The sequence below is a fragment of the Artibeus jamaicensis genome, unplaced genomic scaffold, assembly GCF_021234435.1.
Source record: "Artibeus jamaicensis isolate MK-2021 breed Jamaican fruit bat unplaced genomic scaffold, CSHL_Jam_final contig_3206, whole genome shotgun sequence".
In the NCBI taxonomy this organism is placed as follows: domain Eukaryota; kingdom Metazoa; phylum Chordata; class Mammalia; order Chiroptera; family Phyllostomidae; genus Artibeus; species Artibeus jamaicensis.
The window spans coordinates 2,272,806-2,295,234 of NW_026521757.1; the positions used below are offsets into that span (position 1 = coordinate 2,272,806).

Here is a 22,429-nt window from a genome sequence, read left to right on the forward strand (position 1 = left end):
CTAAGGATCATCAGCATTAGAATATTCCATCTTCACCAAGTTCTGATTCAGAAGGTCCAGGGTAGGGCCAAGACATATGCATTTTTAGCAAACCATCCCAGGTTCTTTTGTGCAGTTAGTTTGAGGCCCACTGCACTGGCAGGTAAGAGATGGCTGATACCAGGCATGGAATGATCTGCAAATGCTGTGAACAGATGCGGAAACCAGGATCCAAACACCTGGACAGATAGCTTATGCTGAGTAACCTTAAGATTCACTGCAGGACATTTAGAACTGAAATGCAGAAGAAAGAGATGCTCCTGAAGTATTTATGATCTCCTTCCCAACTAGCAGTTTTGCATAAACTAAACCAGGTGGGCCCAGCAAGAAGCAATGAAAATTACCTGAGGCAGGATTGAGATGGACGAAAGATAAACCAATGTTTTAAAAAGACTTAAATAAGTTCAGTGAGTAACCAGAGAGTCAATATTAGAACTAAGTTTGGTGGGGTTTTTTTTCCTTTACTATATATACTGTGTTTATAAGTAAAAAAAGTGATATTAACTACTCAGTTTATTCCTTAGAAATGTGTACCACCTTAAATAATTGACTGGTTGAATTGTTAAAACCATGTATTAGTTACTAAATAATACCTGTTATCTGCGCCTAAAGTAATATTATCAGTTAGATACTGTTGATCATCTAGTAGTAGCCACTGAATTTGCATTTATAGTATTTAAATTGAAATCACAACTCCTACTAAATTACAAAAGTCATATAAACTATAAACAAGAGGTATAGATGATCTGTTCTTTCCTCCAATCCAAAACTTGTGAAGTAAAAAAAAGCATAGCATTTCAGAAGCCCTGGTGCTGTTTTGAGAAGTACTACTCTTCTCATGGGTGCATATCCAGTACTAGAAGACAGGCAAAAAGTAATAAAAGAAGGCAGCAGGAATAGAACTCAGGAAACAAACTATCGCTAAAAATGGGCATTTCTGCCTTACCTCTTCTAAACTTATTTTATTATCTTTGCTTTTGAGATTTTTCTTGAAAGGGTATGTTTCTGAGGAAACCTAGACAACGCGTACCTCAGAGTATTATATGGCTTTCAAAATCTAACAAACAACGAAATCAAATATTATCCACTATGCCACAAATTTGCATTGATCTTTCAATCCTTACTAATTCATATTTAATAATAATTTATATTTAATATCATATCTATGCAAAGGCCAAAAGGTTCGTATGTGCTTATTACCTATAAAACCATACAAAAATAATTTGGCAATATACAAAGATGTATAAAAAAACCCCATCTCCTGTCCTTCTGGAACTAGAAATCTAATGTGGAAAACACAAACCAATGAGCGAAATAGAGGAATAACCACAGGCAGTCTGTGGCTTCTTCTGATACTGAGGAAGTTGCAAATGAATATGCAACCACTCTATTCAAGCCCCCCCATGCCTACCTTAACTGCCCCCCACCAGAGAAACAGTAACAGCTACATAGCCAATGACCAGATTTGTGCCTTTGATTCCTACCCTTCCTTCCAGGATAGACAGGTGATCCTTCTCAGAACCTTTTATTCTTCCTGGCCATGGAAACAACTATAAGAACACAAGAAAAAGGCTATTATTTGTTCTCGTCTTCTGACACTGTGCCATGGGGTCTGTTCTTTACTGCCTAAGAGTGTCTGGAGGGGGAGAAACCAAAAGACCCAGGCATAAGTTCAGGAAAACCTAGGGTGTTAGAGTAAAAAGATCCTGGGTGGACATTAATAACACCTTTGCAGCAGAGGTGGTGTGAGAAGTGGGTGGGGGCAGGTTCATGCCTCCTTTCCCCCACGCCCTGAGCTAGATCAGATGTGAAATGTATGGGCTGTCAGTAGGTAAGTGAGCTGATTAGACTTTTACAGAAATATAATAAAAATGTGCTTTTAGAAACCGTCAGTTTACTTTCTATTACACCACCAGGTCATTTTACATTAACAGTAAATAAAATATTTTATTTCAAGTACTCAAAGCTTTAATGGACTTGGGGCAGACTGGGAGGGACAGAAAAAGAAAAACGAATTGAATTTAAGTAATTAACAAGAGTGAGTTCTTCAGTGTGACTCCTCCCTTTAGATAGTCACTGTTCACAAGATGTGTGATTACAAAAAAAAAAGCTCTTAAACTGAACCAGTCTTTTATTTTGTTGCAGTACGCTTTCCAGGAATTAAAACTTACATAGATCCAGATGCATATGAGGACCCATCCCTAGCAGTTCATGAATTTGCCAAGGAGATTGATCCCTCAAGGATTCGCATTGAGAGAGTCATTGGGGCAGGTAACTAACTGTAAAAGCTACGCTTTTGACAATATGATTCCTTAATGGTTTAACTGGTTTATCAATAAAATACTTTAAATCTTAGCCGTTTTAGTCATTGAAAATTTTTAAGAAATCAGAAGTTATGTTTGTTAGGCAGCCAACGTGGCTAGGAAAGGATAGGGAGCCAAAAAGGTCCAATTAAGGGCTTTTATTTGAGGTGGGGCACTGCGATCAGATAGGCTGCGTCCAGGCAGAGGACAGCAGAAAGGGGAAGGGTAGAAGGGTGTGTAGCAGACCCCCCGGGGAGGGTGCGTCACCCTGCTGATCTGCCCTACGTGTCCTGAGCATAGGTGTTTTGTAAGACAATGTCCTCTGATCAGGGATGGCTGATTTGGGACACAAAGTCTGGAAGATTTGTGGGCCTTGCCTCTGGGAAAAGCTCGAGGAAGGAGAGGGCAGGCAGTGAAGATTCAACTGGTTTCCAGCAGGGCGCCCAGTTGTGCCTCAGTTGCTTCTGGGAATCTCGTGGCCCAGTATTTAGCTGGTGATGCGCACCCTCTTTGTTCCAGCATAGGCAGTGGCTTAGGTCCTCCAGGTCCGGGTACATTCTAACAGTGCTGTTTTTTTTAAGTATTTTAAGTGTTTTAATTCAGGTTCCAAACAATGAGAAAAATTCAGAAATGTTACTTTTAACATCTTGTAGTCTTCTTTCAATATGGAGATAAATTACAATAAAACTAAAGTAATTCAGGAATTTATTTTTTAAAATGTAACTTAAGGAGATTGTCACAGGTTATTATAGATTTACTCAAAGCCCAACATCTATAGATATATACTAAATTAGTATTAACATTGATGATCTTGAGGCTCTGCAAGATCCAGAAGTGTTCGAAAATCATTGAGGATATCAGGATCAATATAGTTTTACATCATTTTAATGAAATTAGTAATTTTCCATATGTAGAATGTTCACACACTAACAACACTGTATTATTCAACTCTTCTGAATAAATATAAATTTATTGTGAATCAGCCTTTAAAAATGTATTCTGTATATTACTTAGGGCAGAGGCTAAGCCAATTATAATAACAAAGAGACCCCAGAATATTTATTTCTCTTTGAAGTCCTCGACTCAAGGTGAGAGATCCATGCTGGCGGGGGAGTTCTCATTCTGGTCTGAAAGGACCAGAGTTGCTTCTACTCTTTGCTCTGCCTTCCTCCAGTGTATCATCCTCCTCTGTATAGTCCGAGATGGCTCACCAGCACATCTCTCTTCCAGGCTGTAAGAAGAAGCAAAGAGTTCAGTCTTTTTGCCTTTATCTTTACGGCAATTACCTGGAAATTGCAAACACGTCTATTCACATCTCAATGGTCCAAACACAATAATGTGGACACACAAATGCAAGAGAATTTGGAAATAAAATCTGGAACTAGGCAACTATGCATGCAATTGAAAGTGAGGAGAGGAAATGAATTACTAAACCAAGAAGAGAAACTGGATCCTGAAGGGGGTGTATGTCTCCTCTAGGTGCAGGATATCTGTGTGAAACTTTGGACAGAGCAGAACATAGCAAAGCATAGCCATTCCAGCCAAGTATCATATCTAAGCCAAGGCCAAAAGAGGGGAGCTGATTATCCCTTGTCCCTTTCAAAGCTCTTCTCACCAGAAGGGCCAGCTAAATAATTAGCAGGGACCAGTACAAAATGCAAATGTGCAGTCCCTTGTTAAAAAGTGATTAAGGATTGTAAGATCACGCCAAGAGAGCATTAAACAAAGGGTGGGGCCCTTCCAAGCTCCAGGCTCTGCATGACTATTCCCACTGAGCTGACTATGTTTCCCAGGAGCACAGAGAACTAGCACTATCTCCAGAATCCCAGAGACACTTGTGGTGAGTCCCCTATGTCACCTGATTCCTATCACAGTGGATCATGTCACCTCCTCTAGGGCCAGGCCTCCCTCTTAAAGCTGACACAAGGGTCCTCTACATTTGATCCGAATGCTTGCAGCCAAAAAGAGACTGTCATTATCAGAAAGATGAAGAACCTGTAATGCATCCAGAATCTCTATCCTCTTCTACTGACCATAAAGAACGCCAGCAGGCTTTGAAGTTATCATTGAAAAGAACGATCGCATTGTATTCATTTAGTCTGAGGGTTTGTTTTCTTAAGACAGAGGAGGAAGAGGGAAGAAATGAAGTTGAGTAACTTCATCGCACCCCGCACTGGGCTTTCTCCCTCTGACGCGTTCCGTTACACTGCAGTGCTCCGCACTCCCGTACCTGCAGCCGCAGCATGTCCTCTCACAGCCCTCTGTGCAGAACTTAAACGCTGGTGGCGGAAATCATATTAAGAAACAAAATCAAATACCTAAAGTGGAAACAAAGAAATTAAATTTTTCTTCAGTTTTGGAAGGTTTTTTTCAACTAAAATATAAATTTTGCCCTAAAAAATGTATAACGGCTATTGCCAAAGTAAGCAATAACCGTTCATGAGACTTTTAATATTGTATTTTCCCTGCTTCATCTAAACTCTGTAAATTGTGATGGGATTCTTCGCATGTGGCAAAGACAATATCTAAACCATGTAGTCAGCCCTGTACATCTGCATCTCTTTATATATCTATTCATCGTTGACTGTTTCAACTTTCAAATAATAGGCAAGCATCCTTTTACTGTTCATTTTCAGGAAAACCATAAAACTAAAAATGTTTCACGAAACAAAGCTCTTACAATACAGCTCTCCTCTTTGTGCTCCTGGCCAGTGCTGCTCTGTTGATTAAATTCATTACGTTGTGTTCCTAAAACTAATTGCTTGTGAAAAAAAAACTCATGAATGTGTGCACTCTTCCTATGGCAGCAGTGTGGAAAAGCACTGTTCAGTCAAACTACAGAGGAATTAATGGAGTAGTGTGACGTCTGTGACATAATGGCACAACAGCTTATTTGCCAAATTTTTTACTGTAAATCTTTTCCTGAGGTTGTCTCATTCCCTTTATTTTCCCCCCACCTATTTGACTGTGTCTTCCTGGACTTCATTTCATCACTGTCTGTGTGTTTTACGTATTCCCTCTGGAAGTGTAAAAGAAAGGACTTTGTTGGCGGTGTGTGGGCTGCACTGAGGTGGGATAGAGGGGAGAGCTGGGAGGAAGAGGCAAGAGACCAGGTTTTAATCGTTGTCAGGTAATAGATATTCAGGTCTGATAAGTATATTGAGAGTAGCAATAGATTCACAGTTTGTTGCTGAGAGGAAAGGTCTTCAAGACCTGCATGATTTTTAACCAAGAAATATGTAAGAATTTTTTCCAGGTTTCTAGTTGGGAGATAAAAATGTATGATTATTAAATGTTCTTTAAATAAATTATTGAAAAGTGGACTTCAAAATAACCACATTAAAACTTTAAGAACATGGAAAATTATATCACACCTAATCCATGACAGATGCTTCTTAACATGTTAACTGAAAAAGATGCATTAGTTGGCTAATGTCTACTTATAAAGACACTGTGCTGATTAGTTTTTTTTCATATTGAGTCATTATGCTTATTAAACACATATGTATCCAACTTTGTCCTGGGATTTATAGCCATCTAAATATTATGCAACAGATCCTTAGAAAATTTAATTTGTCCTATATCTAGGTTATATATATATATATATATATATATATTTAAAATTTCTTACCTCTCAATTTTACTGTTTTGTTAAATGAGTTTTCTAGGTTATAGGACAATTTTTTCTTTTTCTGTATATCACTATTCTATTTAATAGTGGCAGCTTATCTTTGTTTATCAATACAGGCCTGAATTTCCATAAAAATGTACATTTCCATTTAAATGAAGTGAGCAGCTCTGTTGCAAGGCAGACTATCAAGATGATCTATCTCCTTTGACTTTTTGCATCCTAAAATGAAATTCTGTGGCCAGAGGACTAAAAAACAGAAATTCCCAGGCAAAAAGAGCCAAGTCAGATTAGGGTAGAATTATGATTTCCTACATATCTTGAGATAATGAGAAAACTGGTGAACTGCATTTTAATCATGAGCTGAGAAAGGTCATTGAAAGGCTGTCCCTTTTTCAGGACAGCACTGAACCTAAAGCATTGTAGAAAAAACTTGCCTAGCAGAGTACCTATAATTTTGAAACATTATTCTATTGAAAAACTCACTTTTGGGTCTCTAAGCCCATAGGGCACCCTCCTTATTTTTGACCTTTCCTTATTCCCTAGTCTCAATGGAAATGCATAAAATCTCCCCACCCTTCCTTCCATCCCGTTATCTATACAAAACTCATTATGGCCTCCACTATCCGCCTTATCTTCTCCTGGCTTAGTGTCACCATATTTCCTCACTTCCCGGGAGCCCAGGAAGTTTTAACTGTTCATTTTTCAGCAGTCATTTGCAGGTAAAAGAAAGTCAAAAGGACACCAAAAAGAATATAAAAGTGAGTGGCAAACCAGTGAGTTATTCAGCCTAATATTTGGTTCTGTTATTGCCGCCATTTTTCTGGTCACAGTTCCCCTTGATGGCTTATCAGGCAGAATGCTTGCGTTGTGTACCTCTCCTGATTCCCTGTCATCTCCCAGCCCACCTCTCATCTCTGTTCTAGAACCTCAGATTTTTGTTATTTTTTAAAAATTTCTCTTAGTCTTTTTATTGTGTTACTCTTCTATAGCCATATTACATTTTCTTACAACATGACAATGAAAAATGTAGATAGTATTCCAGATGTGGTTTCACAACTTACTTTTTATAAGAAAAAATGAGTTTATGGCCCATTTCCTCTATATTTAGATGTGATGGTTTTATGAAATACAAATTTTGTTCTCCATCAACTTAAAGGATTATGGTAGAGGCCAGATTAATTATTTTTTCTATTTTTAGAAACTCTTGTCTTGTTAATAGATTGTAAATAGGATCAACTACAGATTCTGACAAGATCTTCATGCCTTTTACCCCAGAATTTCAAAGGTTTCTCAATTAAATGATTTAATGAAAGATGAGCTTTATCCCTTCTCCACAGATGTTACGATATGAATCAAAAAGACACAGTCTGAAGCCAGACAGCCCCAGGCTTGTATCATAATTTTGCTACTAATTCCCTCTGTGACCTTCACAAATTTAGTAAACTTTCAAGATCTGGTTTGCTCATTTTGTAATAAATTCACAATAATATTAGCTATCTTGTAGGGATAATGCAAGAATTGGGGACAACACATAGTGATGGCTAACTTAGGAATGACATCTGTGATTTTCAGAGTTACTTTAGAATCACTCATTAAAAATGAAGTTTCAATTTTATCAGTAAATACTTGTTGAACAAATAAATATATGTGTATCAACAAAAAGCCTAATATAGAGTGTAAGTTAAAGTACAACAAAATTAAAATAATATAAAATCAAATGCAAAATAACAAGCTAACAGAGCCAATTTATAGAGGACAGGTGTGAATTATAGTAGTTGTGATACTTTACATTAATAATTTGCTTGATAAATTGAACTGAAATTATAGAATTTATTCTATACTTTGCATTTATATAGCAAAATATAGAGTCTTACAGAAAAGATTACATTGAGAATTTTTTTTGTATTGAGTCTATATAACAGGCAAGGTAATGATAAAGAGTTTTCCTAATAACATACAAAAACATTAGTTTTTCAAAATTTTTTCTTTCAGCTTTTTTTTCTAATTTGTGTATTGCTAAAATATTTGGTGGAATGAAGGAAACTTGACACTTTGTTCAGAAAAGCATTCCAAAGAGACAGGAAAAGACTGGATACAGTTTATAGAGAAAGAAAAAATAAGGACATATTCTCTCTCTTAAGTCTAACAGCCAAAAGCAGGAGGAAAAGACCCACATACCAACAACAATAATATTTATTCCTTACATTACAGTATATTAGCTTTCTCTTGCTACATACCAACTTACCCTAGAACTTAAAAACAAGAATGTCTACTATCTCAGTTTCTGTGGGTCAGGAACTCAAGCATGATATAGCTCCTGCAGGGTTGCTCATGAGGCTGCGGTCAAGGTGTCAGCTACGGCTGTGGTTTTATCTGAAGGTCCAACTGGGCAAGCGTGTACTTGCAAGCTCGTTTATATGGTTGCTGTGGGGCTACGGTCCCTGGAAGGTTGAAAGCCTTAACTCCTAACTGCCAATTGGCTGGAGAACACTCAGATTCTTGTTATGTGGGCTTCTCTAATATGGTAGCTTATTTCATAAAGCCACCAAGAGTGTCTGCTAGCAAGATTGAAATCATAATCTGTTGTAAACTAATCCTAAAAGTGGGATCACATCACCTTTGCCATATTGTATTGGCTGCAATTATGCTATTAAGTCCAGATCACACTGGAGGGGAAGGGGCTACGCAATGGCACAAATACAAGGATACAGGATCATTGCAGGCAGTCTTAGAAGTCTGCCTACCACATAAAGGAACTTTCCAAACTTGAAGTTCATTTGGGGTTTTAAGTTTAATATGAATATAATAAAGATGGGGGATTCAAAATGCAATTGGGGGGAAAGATAAAAATGGGATATAGTTCTGAATTTCTCTTTTGTATAGAGAAGTAAAAGGTTGTTTACGCTCTGTGACCATCTGATAATGCCAGACACTCATTAATGCTGCCTGAGAGACTATGGGAATTTACGGTGGTGAACAGTGAGATTTGATTAAGGCCATAAATCTGAATGTATGATCTGCTTATGTCATCCTATAGTTCATCTAGCATGAGGTAATTAGTTGATTGTTCCCAAGTGGTACTTGTGTTCTCTAATTGTCTATTTATTTAACTAATGGCTTTTGTCTTTGTAGCCATTTCAGATTATCCATTGCTGTATAACAAACCATCCCAAAACTAAATAGCTTCAAATAATAATCATTTTGTTTACTCACAATTTTGTGAGTCAACAGCTTATGCTACATTCAGCTGGAGGGTTTTGTCTTCCGGTCTCATCTGGGGTCACTCCTGTGAACAGTGGCTCAGCTGGACAGCCTTGCTGTGAGGTGGTTGGTCTAAGGGGCGGGGTGGGGGAGTCTGACCAGGAACCACTCACCTCTGCTCCATATCTTTTCTCTTCACTACCACCAGGCTAAACATGACCATCTTAAGGCAGGGTCCTAAGCAGATGGCAGAAAGAGTTGATAGCCCCTTTTAGCCTTAGCTCTGAACTTCCACAATGTAATTCTGATACTTTATCTTGTTCAAAGCAAGTCACAAGACCAACTCAGATTTAACAAAGTGGAGAAATAGCTTCTACTTCTTGTCGAGAGAAATAAAAAAAGGCAAGGAGCATATATACAGAGATGGGAGAAATTTTGGTCATGTTTTACAACCTTTGTTTTGTAAAAAAACAAAATAAGGTTTTTTTAAGCTTACTATAAATAACAGAGCAAGAATCTATTTGCTATTTTGTCTCCTCAGTTCATTTTTGCTTTGCAAAATATGGAATAAAATTCCTTATTGAACGACTATTAGGTAATCTGCTGTGGGTTGTGGACCATGTGGTTTATAAGTAAAGGGGCTCGGGCTTAGGAAGGGAGCCAAGGAAAGTATAATATATAAGGTAAAAGAAGTAGAAAGATAGAAAGAGAGGGAGAAGGAAGAAGCAGTATAAGCGCACATACATACATACATACATATAAATTGCTATTGACATTTAAAGAATCCAGAGCTCCCAGACTGCGTCATAGCGGTGGCATTTGAAAGCTAAGGAATGCCAAAATGAGGGAAGTGCAGCTTATGGGAGAGAGAGAAGTGGTAAAATTAGAGGTGTGGAGATTGCGAAGAGGAATTTTGGACAATATCAAGAGATTTTAGAGTTCCGTGCCACTGGCTGTTTATTATATCTAAATTTTCTTCAAAGCCTAGGCTTTTCCTTTTTTTATGCAAATATAACTCTAGCTCTGCTTCTTGGCTATTAGCAGTTGTGAGTGTCTTTTTGGTTTGGTGAATTCTTAGTTTTTAATGACATATAAACTTTAACATAATTAAAGAAAAGAGGAATGAATTTTGCTTTCATTAGGCAAAAAAATTACAATAAAAATAAAATGCTTTTTGTACCCTATGATTGTTGTTAGAAGCAAATGAGATAAAATAGGTCTGAGTGACCATCCAACCTTTATCAAAAAACCACCTGTGAAAGTGTTCGCTACCTGACTAGGCAGCCTATTCCCTTAAGAACTGTTCCAGTAAATTGAGAATCTTGCAAGTAAAAATGTGCTTCCATGTAACACTGGATGTAACCTTATAGCACTACCCACCAATACTTGTTCTGCAAAATTGAACTTATACAAAGCAATCCTAATCCTTCTCCTATACTACACCATGACCCTTCAAATATTTGGAGACAACATGTGAACCTCATAAATCTTTCTTTTCAAGTCTAAATGATCTAAACCTTCCAACCATTTTCTTCTGACATGATTTCTGGATATTTCATCATTCTGATAACATTCCATGGAGAACTGAGTTATTCTCTAAGTCTTTTCAGAATTGAACCCAATATCCCAAATATTTTCTAATCAAGGTGGAAAACACAGGACTAGCACCTTTCCTGCTGTGCCTCAATTAACCCAGCATGGGTTTGCATTTGCTTCTTGAACAGCCGCTGCGCACTGTTGGCATAGGGAGCACAACAGTGTAACCTGAGCGCCCTTTCTCAAATGAGTTACCCTTAAGCCTATGTCTACCCCTGTCCAATTGACTTTGTGATGCTGAGTATAAGGCTATATTTTATTTATATGCTCACACTATATATCTACATAAACTATATACATATTTGCTATTTAGCTATCCAACCATATTTTTCTCATAGTCCTATTTAATTATATTTCTACTAAATTTTATCACGTTTGATAGCTGAATTTTCAGGTCCTTCTCCACCTCACTTAGATCAGCCTGTGTAACCATCATCTGTCTTATCCCTGAGTCGTTTTGCACACAAGTTAGCTGGGTGTCTCAGTCACGACAACATGACTGAGTTCCGAGCTCCCCGTAGAGCATTTATTTTGTGTACTCTTTTGTTTTCTTCTTCACTGGGGTCATTGTGTTTACCTTGCTTGAAATCTGTATATTTTTATGATCTTCCTTTTTTATTATATGTATTGGGGTGACATTGGTTAATAAAATTATATAGGTTGCGAGTGTACAATTCTATAATATATCATCTGCATATTGCACTCTGTTTCTATCACCCCAAAATCAAATCTCTTTTCATGACCATACATTTCATCCCCTTTACTTTTTGCTCCCTCCCCCTCTCCCCCTTTCCCTCTGGTAACCACTGTACTGCTGTTCATGTCTATGAGTTTTGTTTTTCTGTCTTATTTGTTCATTTTTTTGTTTGTTTTTAATTTTATTTATTTACTTTTAAAGAGAAGGGAAATGAGGGAGAAAGAGAGAGAGAAATATCAATGTGTGGTTGCCTCTCACATGTCCCCCACTGGGGACCTGGCCTGCAACCCAAGCATGTGCCCTGACTGGGAATCAAACTGGCAACTCTTTGCTTCACAGGCCCGTGGTCAATCCACTGAGCCACATCAGCCAGGGCCATTTTTTTATAGATACCTATCCCTTACTCTATAGTAGCTCTGATTTTGAAATTGTACCTAATCTATGTACATTTTTAAAAACTTCACTCTAAAGTTTAATATACATTATTGCCAGGGCTTTTTTTTCCTAGGCTGTTTGGTATCATTAAATGAAAATGCTCATTTTTCCCAGGTTCCTACCCGCTTACACTTCATAGATCTTTATTCAGAATTAAGTACAAATACCAGTTTCTGTTGATTTTTTTAAAGATAGAAACAGCAGCAAGGTAAGTACTTATGATCATTGATAGCTTCTCATTTATTGCTTTCACAGTGGAGTAAGTAAAACATGACGCAAAGGTGTGCTTCCTAAGGATTGTTTAGGGCTTGAAGCCCATGGACTCTCCATGTGGTCTAATGCAGCTCCTTGTTTAATGAAAACCTAGGTACCTGTTCCTGCCAGGGTCTTTCCCGTGGTTCCCTCTTCTGCTTCATCCTATGAAGAAAGGCAGTCTCCCTTTGATATTAGAGTAGGTAGGACAGAGTCATTAAATATTTACATACTTGAACCAAGCTGTAGAGACATTGTCTCTTTCAGCCCTCACAATGTTAAGAATCACATCTCCATCTTACAGACAAGGAAACTAAGACGCAGATTAAAGTACGTGATCAAAGTGATTATTTATTAATAATCACTTTGTAAATAATAGAGCTGGTTAGCTCCTAAATAATAAAGCTAAATTCAACCCTAGTGTAGTCTGAGTTCAGAGCCATGCTCTTATTAACCACTACTTATTTGTGAATTTATACTTTCTACACAAAGCTATTTTTTTCTGGCACTCGCGTAATCCCTGTTTCCTAAACCATTTTTCATGACCACAGTCTCCACCTATTTCAGGTGTATTTGGCTGTGCTCCTTTCATTCCAGCCATCTGTCAGTCTGTCTCATCGCAGTCACTTCCCAGCTCTGACATGGAGGCTGCGTCCCCGTCGCTGATCAGTTTCAGTGATTTGTAGGGTAGAGTGGATTGTCACTACCTAACTCTGAGTGCATCGATCCACCAAAAACAAGTGCCTTAGCAGGACCACCATTAGTTTGGATATTGACTGTTGTCATGAGGTCATTCTTTAGGGTGAGATTTTCAATTTCCCTCATTTGAAGCATGGTCTGCATGTTCTTATATGCCACATCAATCCAGCAGCAGAGCCTGTCAGCTCTGCTTCAAAATGCATCCCAGGATCCAACCCTTTTTCACTTCATAGCTACAACTCTGGCCCAACCCATCAGCATCTCTCCTGGCCTCCTTTCTTCCACTTGTATGCCTGTGTGGTATGTTTTCCATACAAAGCACCAGATTTCCTGAAACGTAAATCAGATTATGTCACTGCATGAACCCTCCAATCACTTCATGACTCATTCAAAGTGGAAGCCTGTTCGCCTACCTAGCTACCTCCTCAATGTCATCTCCCACAACCTCTCCCTCACTCACTGCCTTTTGGAAACAGTGGCTTCCTTGCTCTTCGTCAAACATGCTTCAATGCATTCCCATCTCAGGATCTTTGTACTTGATGTTCCAGTTGACTGCAAAGCTCTTGGTAACACCAGAGCTCCTTTCTCGCTCCCCCACTTCCTCCAGCCTCTAGGACAATGTTATTTTATCAAAGAAATATTTGGGAAGAGTAGTAACCTTCCTCTCATACTCCTTTCCCTCCTTATGCTACTTTTTCTCTGCATCAATTACAACTGAAATATATTTTCTTTGTTTGTTTTTCTTATTGTCTGTCATCTTTGTTTCTTTTATTCACTGCAGTACCCTCAGCCCTTAAAACAATACTTGACATGAATGAACATAAAATTTACAATTAACAAAAACAATAAAAACATTTATTCCTTCATTAACTGAATTTTGTTTTTAAAAGGTTTATAGCCTAGTGTAAAACTGCAGTGAGAGAAGTGAAAGAGTATTTCACCTTCTACACCCCCAGGGTTAAGTGTTGTGACGGAGTCATGAGGATGATGATGCATCGGCCTCTAGGAGAGAAGGCAAGCAAGTTAAATTGAGGGACCGAGGAGCACCAACCCAAGAGATGGCTTCATTCTGAACAGACTAAAGAGTAACTGAAGAATGTTAGGAGAATTACATAGTTGGGTTTGCTATTAAAATGACCACTTTGATGTCTCTGGAGGAAGAAGTATGGTAAGCAATGACTGGCAGCAGAGAAACAAGTGAGATACACGGATTCATGAGAGCAAGGCACATAGAACAAGTCTCAGTTTCTTACCAAAGTGGCTGAAATAAAGAACACAGGAATATTTAGAGGAAGATTGACATGTTGATATCGATGTGGAAAAATCCAGTAGCTTTCAAGCCAAGAGTGAAATTCTGGCTAATTGTTGTTTTTATTTGTTCGTCTTCTGTTTGTGAATATAATTAGAATCCTCAATTTTAGAGAGTTTTTAGTCCTAAGTATACACATTATTGTATATCAATACCTATGACAATTACTTCTGCCAAAGGATAAAAATCAATATGTTCTTGATATGTTGCATAACATATTTTTACCTGTTACCTATACTTCTGTGTAGAGAACCATGCCCCATTGGAAGCTTATTCAAAAAATACAATGTTAATTTTCTAAATGTGCATGACCAGGACGGTAAGAGAAAAGTGAAAAGTGAATTCTTCTCAAAAGTCAGCAGGAATGCCTTGCTTGAGAAATTTCTGGCATCCAGTCAAGATGGCAGCATAGGCAGACATGTCTTGCCTCCTCGCACAACCACATCAAAATTACAACTAAACTATAGAACAACCATCACTCAGAACCATCAGAAATTGAGTTGAATGGAAGTCTGACAACTACAGAATTAAAGAAACCACATGCATCCAGACTGGTAGGAGGGACACAGATGCAGAAGAAGATGTTCCCAGATCCACATGTGCTGGGTAAAATTTGGGAGTGATATCTTGGAAGCAAGGAGTCCCAACTCCATACCAGGGCCCACAGACCTGGGTTCCAGAGACAGAAATATAAGTCCCCACAACTTCTGGCTGTAAAAAAAAAAAAATCAGCAGGAATTGATTTAATAGAAGAAACTGCAAAAGTCCCAAGTAGTTCCTCTTAAAGAACCCACATGCAGACTTACTCAGACTCACTCCCTCTGGGCTCCAGCACCAAGGTAGCAGCTTGAAAGTCACCAGTGGCACACAGGTAGAAAATGGAGTGTCTGGCGTCAAGGTGAGCAGAGGCCATCATCCCTTGTCTAAATGGTTCCCCCACAGAGTCACAAAGCCAGCAGCTGGTTCTATAGCTAAGACTCCATCAATCTCACTAATACTATTTTCCCCACATGGAAGTTCCCCTGAGTCTGCTTCCCACCCCAGGTACAGACCCACCCAGGCTGCTTTTCTATATGAATGGCTGTTTTTCACTCATGTTTCACAACTTCCTAAATCCTCTCAGGTTGGAGCTGACATTGGCCTCTAACACCAAAGCAACCCCAGAGCCTGTGCACCCAGCGGAAAACTACAGATCACATCAGAGCACCATCACCCTGCCCCCACACAGCTGTTCCTCCACAGAGGACAGAGATTGGCGGTCAGTTATCACAGCCAGTCCTTGCAGCTGACTGGCCTGGCTAAATCCATCCAATTGACCTGCCAACAGCAATCAAAGTTCAACTACAACAGAAGTGTGTACTCAGCCCACATGAAGGGCACATCTTGAGTACCCACCTCAGACAATAGGGGAGGCTGTGCCACTGGACTTTATAGGATACTTGCTACATTAGACCATGCAATCAAGACATAGCAGCTCTACCTAATACACAGAAACAAATGCAGGGAGGCTGCCAAAATGAAAAGATAAAGAAACATGGCCCAGATGAAAAAACAGATCAAAACTCCAGAAGAAAAGCCAAACAAAATGAAGATAAGCAATCTATCAAACGCAGAGTTCAAAACAATGGTTATAAGGATCCTCAACAAACTTAGAGAGAACCTCAGCAACATAAAAAAGGTCCAGTTGGAAATGAAAGATATACTAATTGAAATAAAGAACAATTTACAGGGAAGCAACAGTACAATGGATGAAGCCAACAATCAAATCAATGATTTGGAACATGAGGAAGCAAAAAAACAACCAATCAGAACAAGAAGAGCAAAGAATACAAAAAATGAAGATAGTGTAAGCAGCCTATGGACAACAAGCATTCCAACATTAGCATCATAGGAGTGGCAGAAGAAAAAGAGAAAGAGCAAGAAATTGGAAATATATTTGAAAAAATAATGAAAGAAAGCTTCCCTAATTTGGTGAAGGAAATAGACATGCAAGTCCAGAAAGCACACTGTCCCAAACAAGATGGATGCAAAGAGGCCACTCCAAGACACATCATAATTAAAACACCAAAGGTTATAGATAAAGAGAATCTTAAAGCAGCAAGAGAAGAGAAGTTAGTTAATTACAGGGGAGTTCACAAAAGGCTGTCAGCTGATTTCTCAAAAGAAACTTTACAGGCTAGAAGGGATAGGCAAGAAATATTCAAAGTCATGAAAAGCAGGGACTTACAGCTAAGATTCCTCTACTCAGCAAAGCTATCATTTAGAATCAAAGAGCAGATAAAGAGCTTCCCAGACAAGAGAAAACTAAAGGAGTTCATCATCACCAAACTATTATTATATGAAATGTTAAAGGGACTAATTTAAGAAAAAAGAGATCAAAACTATGAACAATAAAATGGCAATAAATACATTTCTATCAACAATTAAATCGAAAAAAATGGGAGGGACTGCAGAGGAATGGGTGATGGGGTGAGGAGATTAAGAAGTACAAATAGAGCCCTGGCTGGTGTAGCTCAGTGGATTGAGTGTGGGCCTGTGAACCAAAAGATCGTGGTTCAATTCCCAATCAGGGCACATGCCTGGGTTGCAGGCCAGTTCCCACCAGGGGACGCATGAGAGGCAACCATACATTGATGCCTCTCTCCCTCTCTCCTTCCCTTCCCCTCTAAAGATAAATAAATAAAATGTAAAAAAATAGGTGTGAATAGATAGTTACAGAATAGCCATGGGGATGTAAAGTACAGTATAGGAAATGGAGTAGCCAAAGAATTTATAAGGCATGAACCATGGACATGAACAACGGTAGAGGGATTGCCTAAGGGAGTGGGGGGTGCTACATGGAGGGGGGCGAAAGGGGAAAAATTGGGACAACTGTAGTGGCATAATCAATAAAATATAATTAAAAGGGAAAAAAGAGACAGTTGCAAGCAAAGTTCAGATTTGCTCAGCTCCTTGTTGAGTTGTGAGTCTAGGTACTGCAAAATCCAGTACCTAGCTCAGCATAGCAAAAAGAAGAGGTAACAGAAAAAAGCTAAGTTTCATTTTTAAAAAGTAAATTTGAAATAAAACAATAAATGCTGTGTTGTCTTACATTTGATGTATTAGCCCGTTCAGGTTCACTTGCTGACTGATGGAAAAAACGCCTGTCGTACCGGAGCACAGTGGCAGCATTTACTCCAGTTTAATAGCAGGTTCCACAAAAGCTGAGGTCAAAAAGAGAATGCTATATTTCTACCACAGTTATAAAGACTTTTCTTTCTTCCATCCTTTTGAAATTTTAATTTTTAAAAGTGAAGCGACTTGCACATATCTAAAATTATGTTTTGAAATAGAAGTGCCTGCAAGGAAATACCACTATTGCTCCTGACTCCTCACGTAACACGAAATCCTGTTCATTTGGGAAAATACTCTTTAACTAGGTTAGTTTTCTTATTCCAGGGTTACTTCTTCGTCCATTTCAATATTGGACATGATCTATTGACATCCCGTTACCACGGATAAAGATTTGGCTTTCTTACAACTGACACTCTCCTCTCAGTAGGGTCGTTACTTACATAACTGATGCTACCTTTATATCCTTAAATATTACATTTAGGTATCCATATCTTGTTCCAATAAATATAGGCATTATTTTTATACTTATAATCAAATTATAAATGTGAAACAGTTTATTTTCAAAGTGCTATACTGATGTTTGTAAAATAGGTTGACTCTGGTAAGATTTCTAATATGGGAACTCCTGGTAGTCAGATACCGATTTTTTTTTTTTTTGCCAACCTGGGAAAAGAGAAAGGTTTAGCCTTTCTTGACCTGAGTGCTGAATTGTGTAGGCCCTTTTCAATGATGCCAAGTTCTTCACAGTAGGTTTGCTCTTCTGGTGTCCTAACAGTAACGCCACTGGAAATTCACGGCTGAGTTTTTCTAGAGCAAGGTTTGGCAAACTACCGCCCAAAGACCAGATTACCTGTTTGGGGGGACATGGGCATACCCATTTGTCTACTTATTACCTACAGCTGCTCTTGTGCTAAAACTGTTGAAGTACGTGTTGTAACACAGTGGAAATTTTCCACAAACCTAAAATGTTTATAACCTGGCCGCTGATGGAGAAAGCTTGCCACCCCCTGCTCTGGACACGTCAGTACATCCACACAGCCACGTGAGCAGCTGCTCTCTTGCTTCCGTCGGACTTATGCATGGGTCTCATCCTTTCTCCTGGTCACTTAACTAATTAGAAGCCATCATTTACTGTATCCCGTGACCTTCCTCTCTCTCGATTTACCTTCTTTATTTTCCTGGAAAAAAATCCTCCATTGGCTTTCTAATGGAAAGAGTGGAAAGTTTGCAGAGTGATTCCATTTTCTAGGTATTTTTATTTCCCAAAATGTCTTTTTAATAACTAAAATAAATTGAGCATAGAATTGTAAGTTAAAGTTATTTTTCCCTCTGAATTATAAAGGCATTGCTCTCCTGTCTCTTAGTGGACAGCACTCCTGCTAACCACTGAAATGCCTGGAGGATTCCACCTGGGAGCTGCGTGTTAACGCGGCACATGCAGAGGGTCTTAGTCTGGAGATGTTTGCTCTTTGATCATCTTTAGTATCATTTCTGTGCAGTTTCCTCACCTGAGTTCTTTTTAATTCCCTCTGGAATTTCTATTGGTCATTTACAGAACCCCCTGGATTGAGGTTTTACTAATTTAAACTTTTAACTCATATTCATTGTTTGGGTTTGTTCTTTGTAAATGCAGATTTGTTGTATCTTAATGCAGACTTCCTCAACTGTATCTACCAATGTTCCAAGACTTTGAGTATTTTTTCCACTATCATTTTAATTTTCTGATAGCTCTCTAATTTTCTTCTTTATTTCTTTCATCATCCAGATCTTTTTTGATAGATTAAATATCTTTTCATACACCATTGCTGTGTATTTTAGTTTTCTTCTTTCTGTGGCTTTCTGCCCCCCTCTTTTTCTGGGGGACTCTTTCACATGACTGGTGATCCTTGGCTTTTCATTCACATTCACAAGTGAGGCACCGGCTGGAGGCTCTGTGTGAGAATGCAGGCCTGTCTGCAGTTGGCATCACTCTGGGTGACGAGTCTGCTTTGTTGGAGATACTCAAATATCAATATGTAGTTTATTTTTTCCCTGGAAACATTTATTTTCTCTCTAGACAGCAATCTTCTGATATTTTATAGGAATTACAAGTCAACTCTTCCTAGTAAAACTTTCAAACTATAGCCAAACTCTTTTAGGGGGCACATGCCTCGCTTTCATCCCTTTGCTATGACAGGTGGATCTAAGCCGGGAGTCCATCTATGATTTCACCTTCAATGTTATTTTGTAACAGTTTCAGGTGTGCAGCATAGTAGTTAGACAATCATACACTTTACAAAGGGCTCCTCCGCTATGTCCAGTACCCAACGGGCACCACACATTTATTATGACATTATTGACTGTTTTTCCTATGCTGTACTTTATATCCCCTGTGACTATAATAACTATCAATTTGTACTTCTTCATCCCTTCACCTTTCGCATGCAGTCCCCCAACCTCTGTCTCCTGTAGCAACTGGCAGCCTGTTCTCTGTATCTATGTGTCTGTTTCAGTTTTGTTTTTTCGTTCTTTAGATCCCACATGTAAGTCGAATCACATGGCATTTGTCTTTTTCTGACTTATTTCACTGAGCATAATACACTCTAGGCCCATGATGCTGTCACAAATGGTGAAATTTCATTCTATTTTGTGGAAGAGTAATATTTCATTGTATCTATGCATCATAGCTTCCTTATTCACTCATCTATTGATGGGCACTTGGGTTGCTTCCATAACTTGGTTTTTGTAAGTAATGCTGCAATGAACATAAATGTGCTTATGTATATTCTTTTGAGTTAGTATTTCAGGTTTCTTTGGATATATTTCTAGAAGTGGAATCACTGGGCCATAAGGCAGTTCTGTTTTTTTAATTTTTGAGGAAGCTTCATACTGTTTTACCCATGAATTATTTTTAATGTAAATAAATAGCTCATGGATTATTTTAGTATAAACTACAAAATCCCTCAAACTAAATAACAATGATAAAACTACACCTTAAAACTTATGAGAAACAACTAGTGCAATACTTTAAGAGTAAATGCATAGCCTTAAATTGCCTATTTTAGAAACAAAGAACTACTAAAAATTAATGAGTTGAGCATCTAACTTATTTTTTAAAATAGAAGTAGAATAATCACAAATAATGTAGAAGTGAGATAGTAAAGAAAGTATTAAAACCAGTAAAATAGAAAACAAAATAACAAAATTAAATGTTTTTTAATTTAAATTTTTAATTTATTCATCACATGTACAATGTGAAAAACCAAGGAAAATAGACATAGTTAAAAGTTAAATTACCAGTCAGTGAGTAAACAATATTTTCTCTCTATATGTATAGATACATAATAGTACTTTTATTGTTTTCCACTTGTGCTTCTTTTTTAGTATTTATTCCCACCCCCTACCTCCTATCCTTCAGCAACCATCAGCTTGTTCTCTACATCTATGGTTCTACTTCTGTTTTGCTTTCTTTGTTCCCTTATGTTTTTTTGGATCCCACATATAAGTGAAGTTATACAATATTTGTCTTTTTCAGACTTATTTCATTTAATATAATATCCTCTAGGTCCTTCCATATTGTGACAAATGGTAAGATTTCATTCTTTTTTATTGCTGTATAATAGGACATTCTGTGTATGTGTGTGCATCACATCTTTTTCATCCATTCATCTACTGATGGACATCTGGGTTGCTTTCATATCTTGGGTATCACTGGTAATGCTGCAGTGAACATGGGGATGTGTATTTCAATCATATGGCAACTCTATTTTTATTTTCTTAAGGAAGCTATTCTTAATCTATTCTAATCTATTCTCCCTCAGTGGCTAGTTTACAACTCCACCAACAGTTAAGATGGTTCCTTTATCTGTACATCCTCAACAGTGTTTGTCATGTATTGTTTATTGATTATAGCCATTCTGACAGGTGTGAGGTGAGATCTCACACTGTGGATTTAATATGCCTCTCTCTGGTGATTTGTGATGTTGAGCAACTTTTCATATGTCTGTTGGCCATCTGTATGTCCCCTTGGGAGAAATGTTCACTCAGGTCCTTTGCCTATTTTTTAATTGCGTTGTTTGGTTTTTTGGTGTTAAGTTGTATGTGTTCTTTATACATCTTAGATATTAACCCCTTATCAGATACATCATTTGTAAATATCTTCTCCCATTTAGTATGTTGTCTTTCTTCAAATATTAACAAAATTATAAAACTCTAACAAAACAGATTAAGAAAGATATAAGGTATATGTAAACAACATTACAGATTTAAAAAGAAAAGATATAATTACTAATAAAACAAATACGTTGCTGGTTCTATCCCTGGTCAGGGCAACCAGTCTATGTTTCTCTCTCCCCACTCCCTTCTTCTCTCTCTAAAATCAATTAACACATATCCTCTGGTGAGGATTAAAAATAATAATAATTTGTGTTTTATGTGATAGTATGGAAACTGCATATGCCATAATAGTAACTGAATATAAAAGGATATTAAATATATACAGAAAAATACTATATAGAATGATTATAACTTTATAAATATAAACTTTATGCTTAACAAATAGATTAGAATGACATATACCAAATGAGACTGCATTCTACTTATTCAGCGTATGTGTGATTTCTTTTCTTTCAAGTTTTCCTCTAGTAAATTGTCTCATTTTAATATCACTGCATTTAGGTTACTTTTTACAACTGATAGCACTCCCAGTTTAACTCGTAGCAGTATTTTCTTCCTAGGAGTACAAACAATAATTGTTTATATTGCAATCTAAAATTCAGTGAAAAATAATATTTTTGAATAAGTAGGGTAATAAAGCATAAAATTTTTTAAAGATAAAAATATGTCTTTTGAAAGACAAAATTAACTGAATAAAATTTTACTTACAATAATGTTTACATTAGTGAAAATAGCATTTTAACATTAAAGAAAAATTTTAATGTTTACTATTAGAACTTCTGCCTTTAACTATCCCTTGAGAATATATAAAATCAAATTAAAATGTCTACAAATCTGAATTATGATTTAATTTAAAGAAGTGTTAGAGATTTTCTATGCATATTATCTTTAAGATAAAATAATCTAATATTATAGTTTTATTTATAAACCTCTAGTATATTAAAGTTATGCAAAGTCTTTATCGCTATTAAAGACTTGTTTAATATCATTTTCTATAG

General features: G+C 37.4%; 1 protein-coding gene and 1 long non-coding RNA gene across 3 annotated transcripts in view; one reads left to right on the forward strand and one right to left on the reverse strand.

Moving 5' to 3' along the window:
- Window positions 1-22,429, forward strand: part of EPHA6 (EPH receptor A6) — a 911,975-nt gene that overhangs the window by 642,519 nt on the left and 247,027 nt on the right. For both annotated transcript variants that reach the window (XM_037132782.2, XM_037132783.2), the window contains exon 10: window positions 2,185-2,310. In XM_037132782.2, the coding sequence (XP_036988677.2) occupies window positions 2,185-2,310 (126 nt within the window). The remainder of the gene's footprint in view (window positions 1-2,184; window positions 2,311-22,429) is intronic.
- Window positions 3,329-15,290, reverse strand: LOC128627129 (uncharacterized). The gene is made up of 3 exons (XR_008391241.1): window positions 14,969-15,290; window positions 4,573-4,660; window positions 3,329-3,573 (listed from the first exon to the last, which is right to left on the reverse strand). It is a non-coding gene; the product is annotated as an uncharacterized LOC128627129 (long non-coding RNA).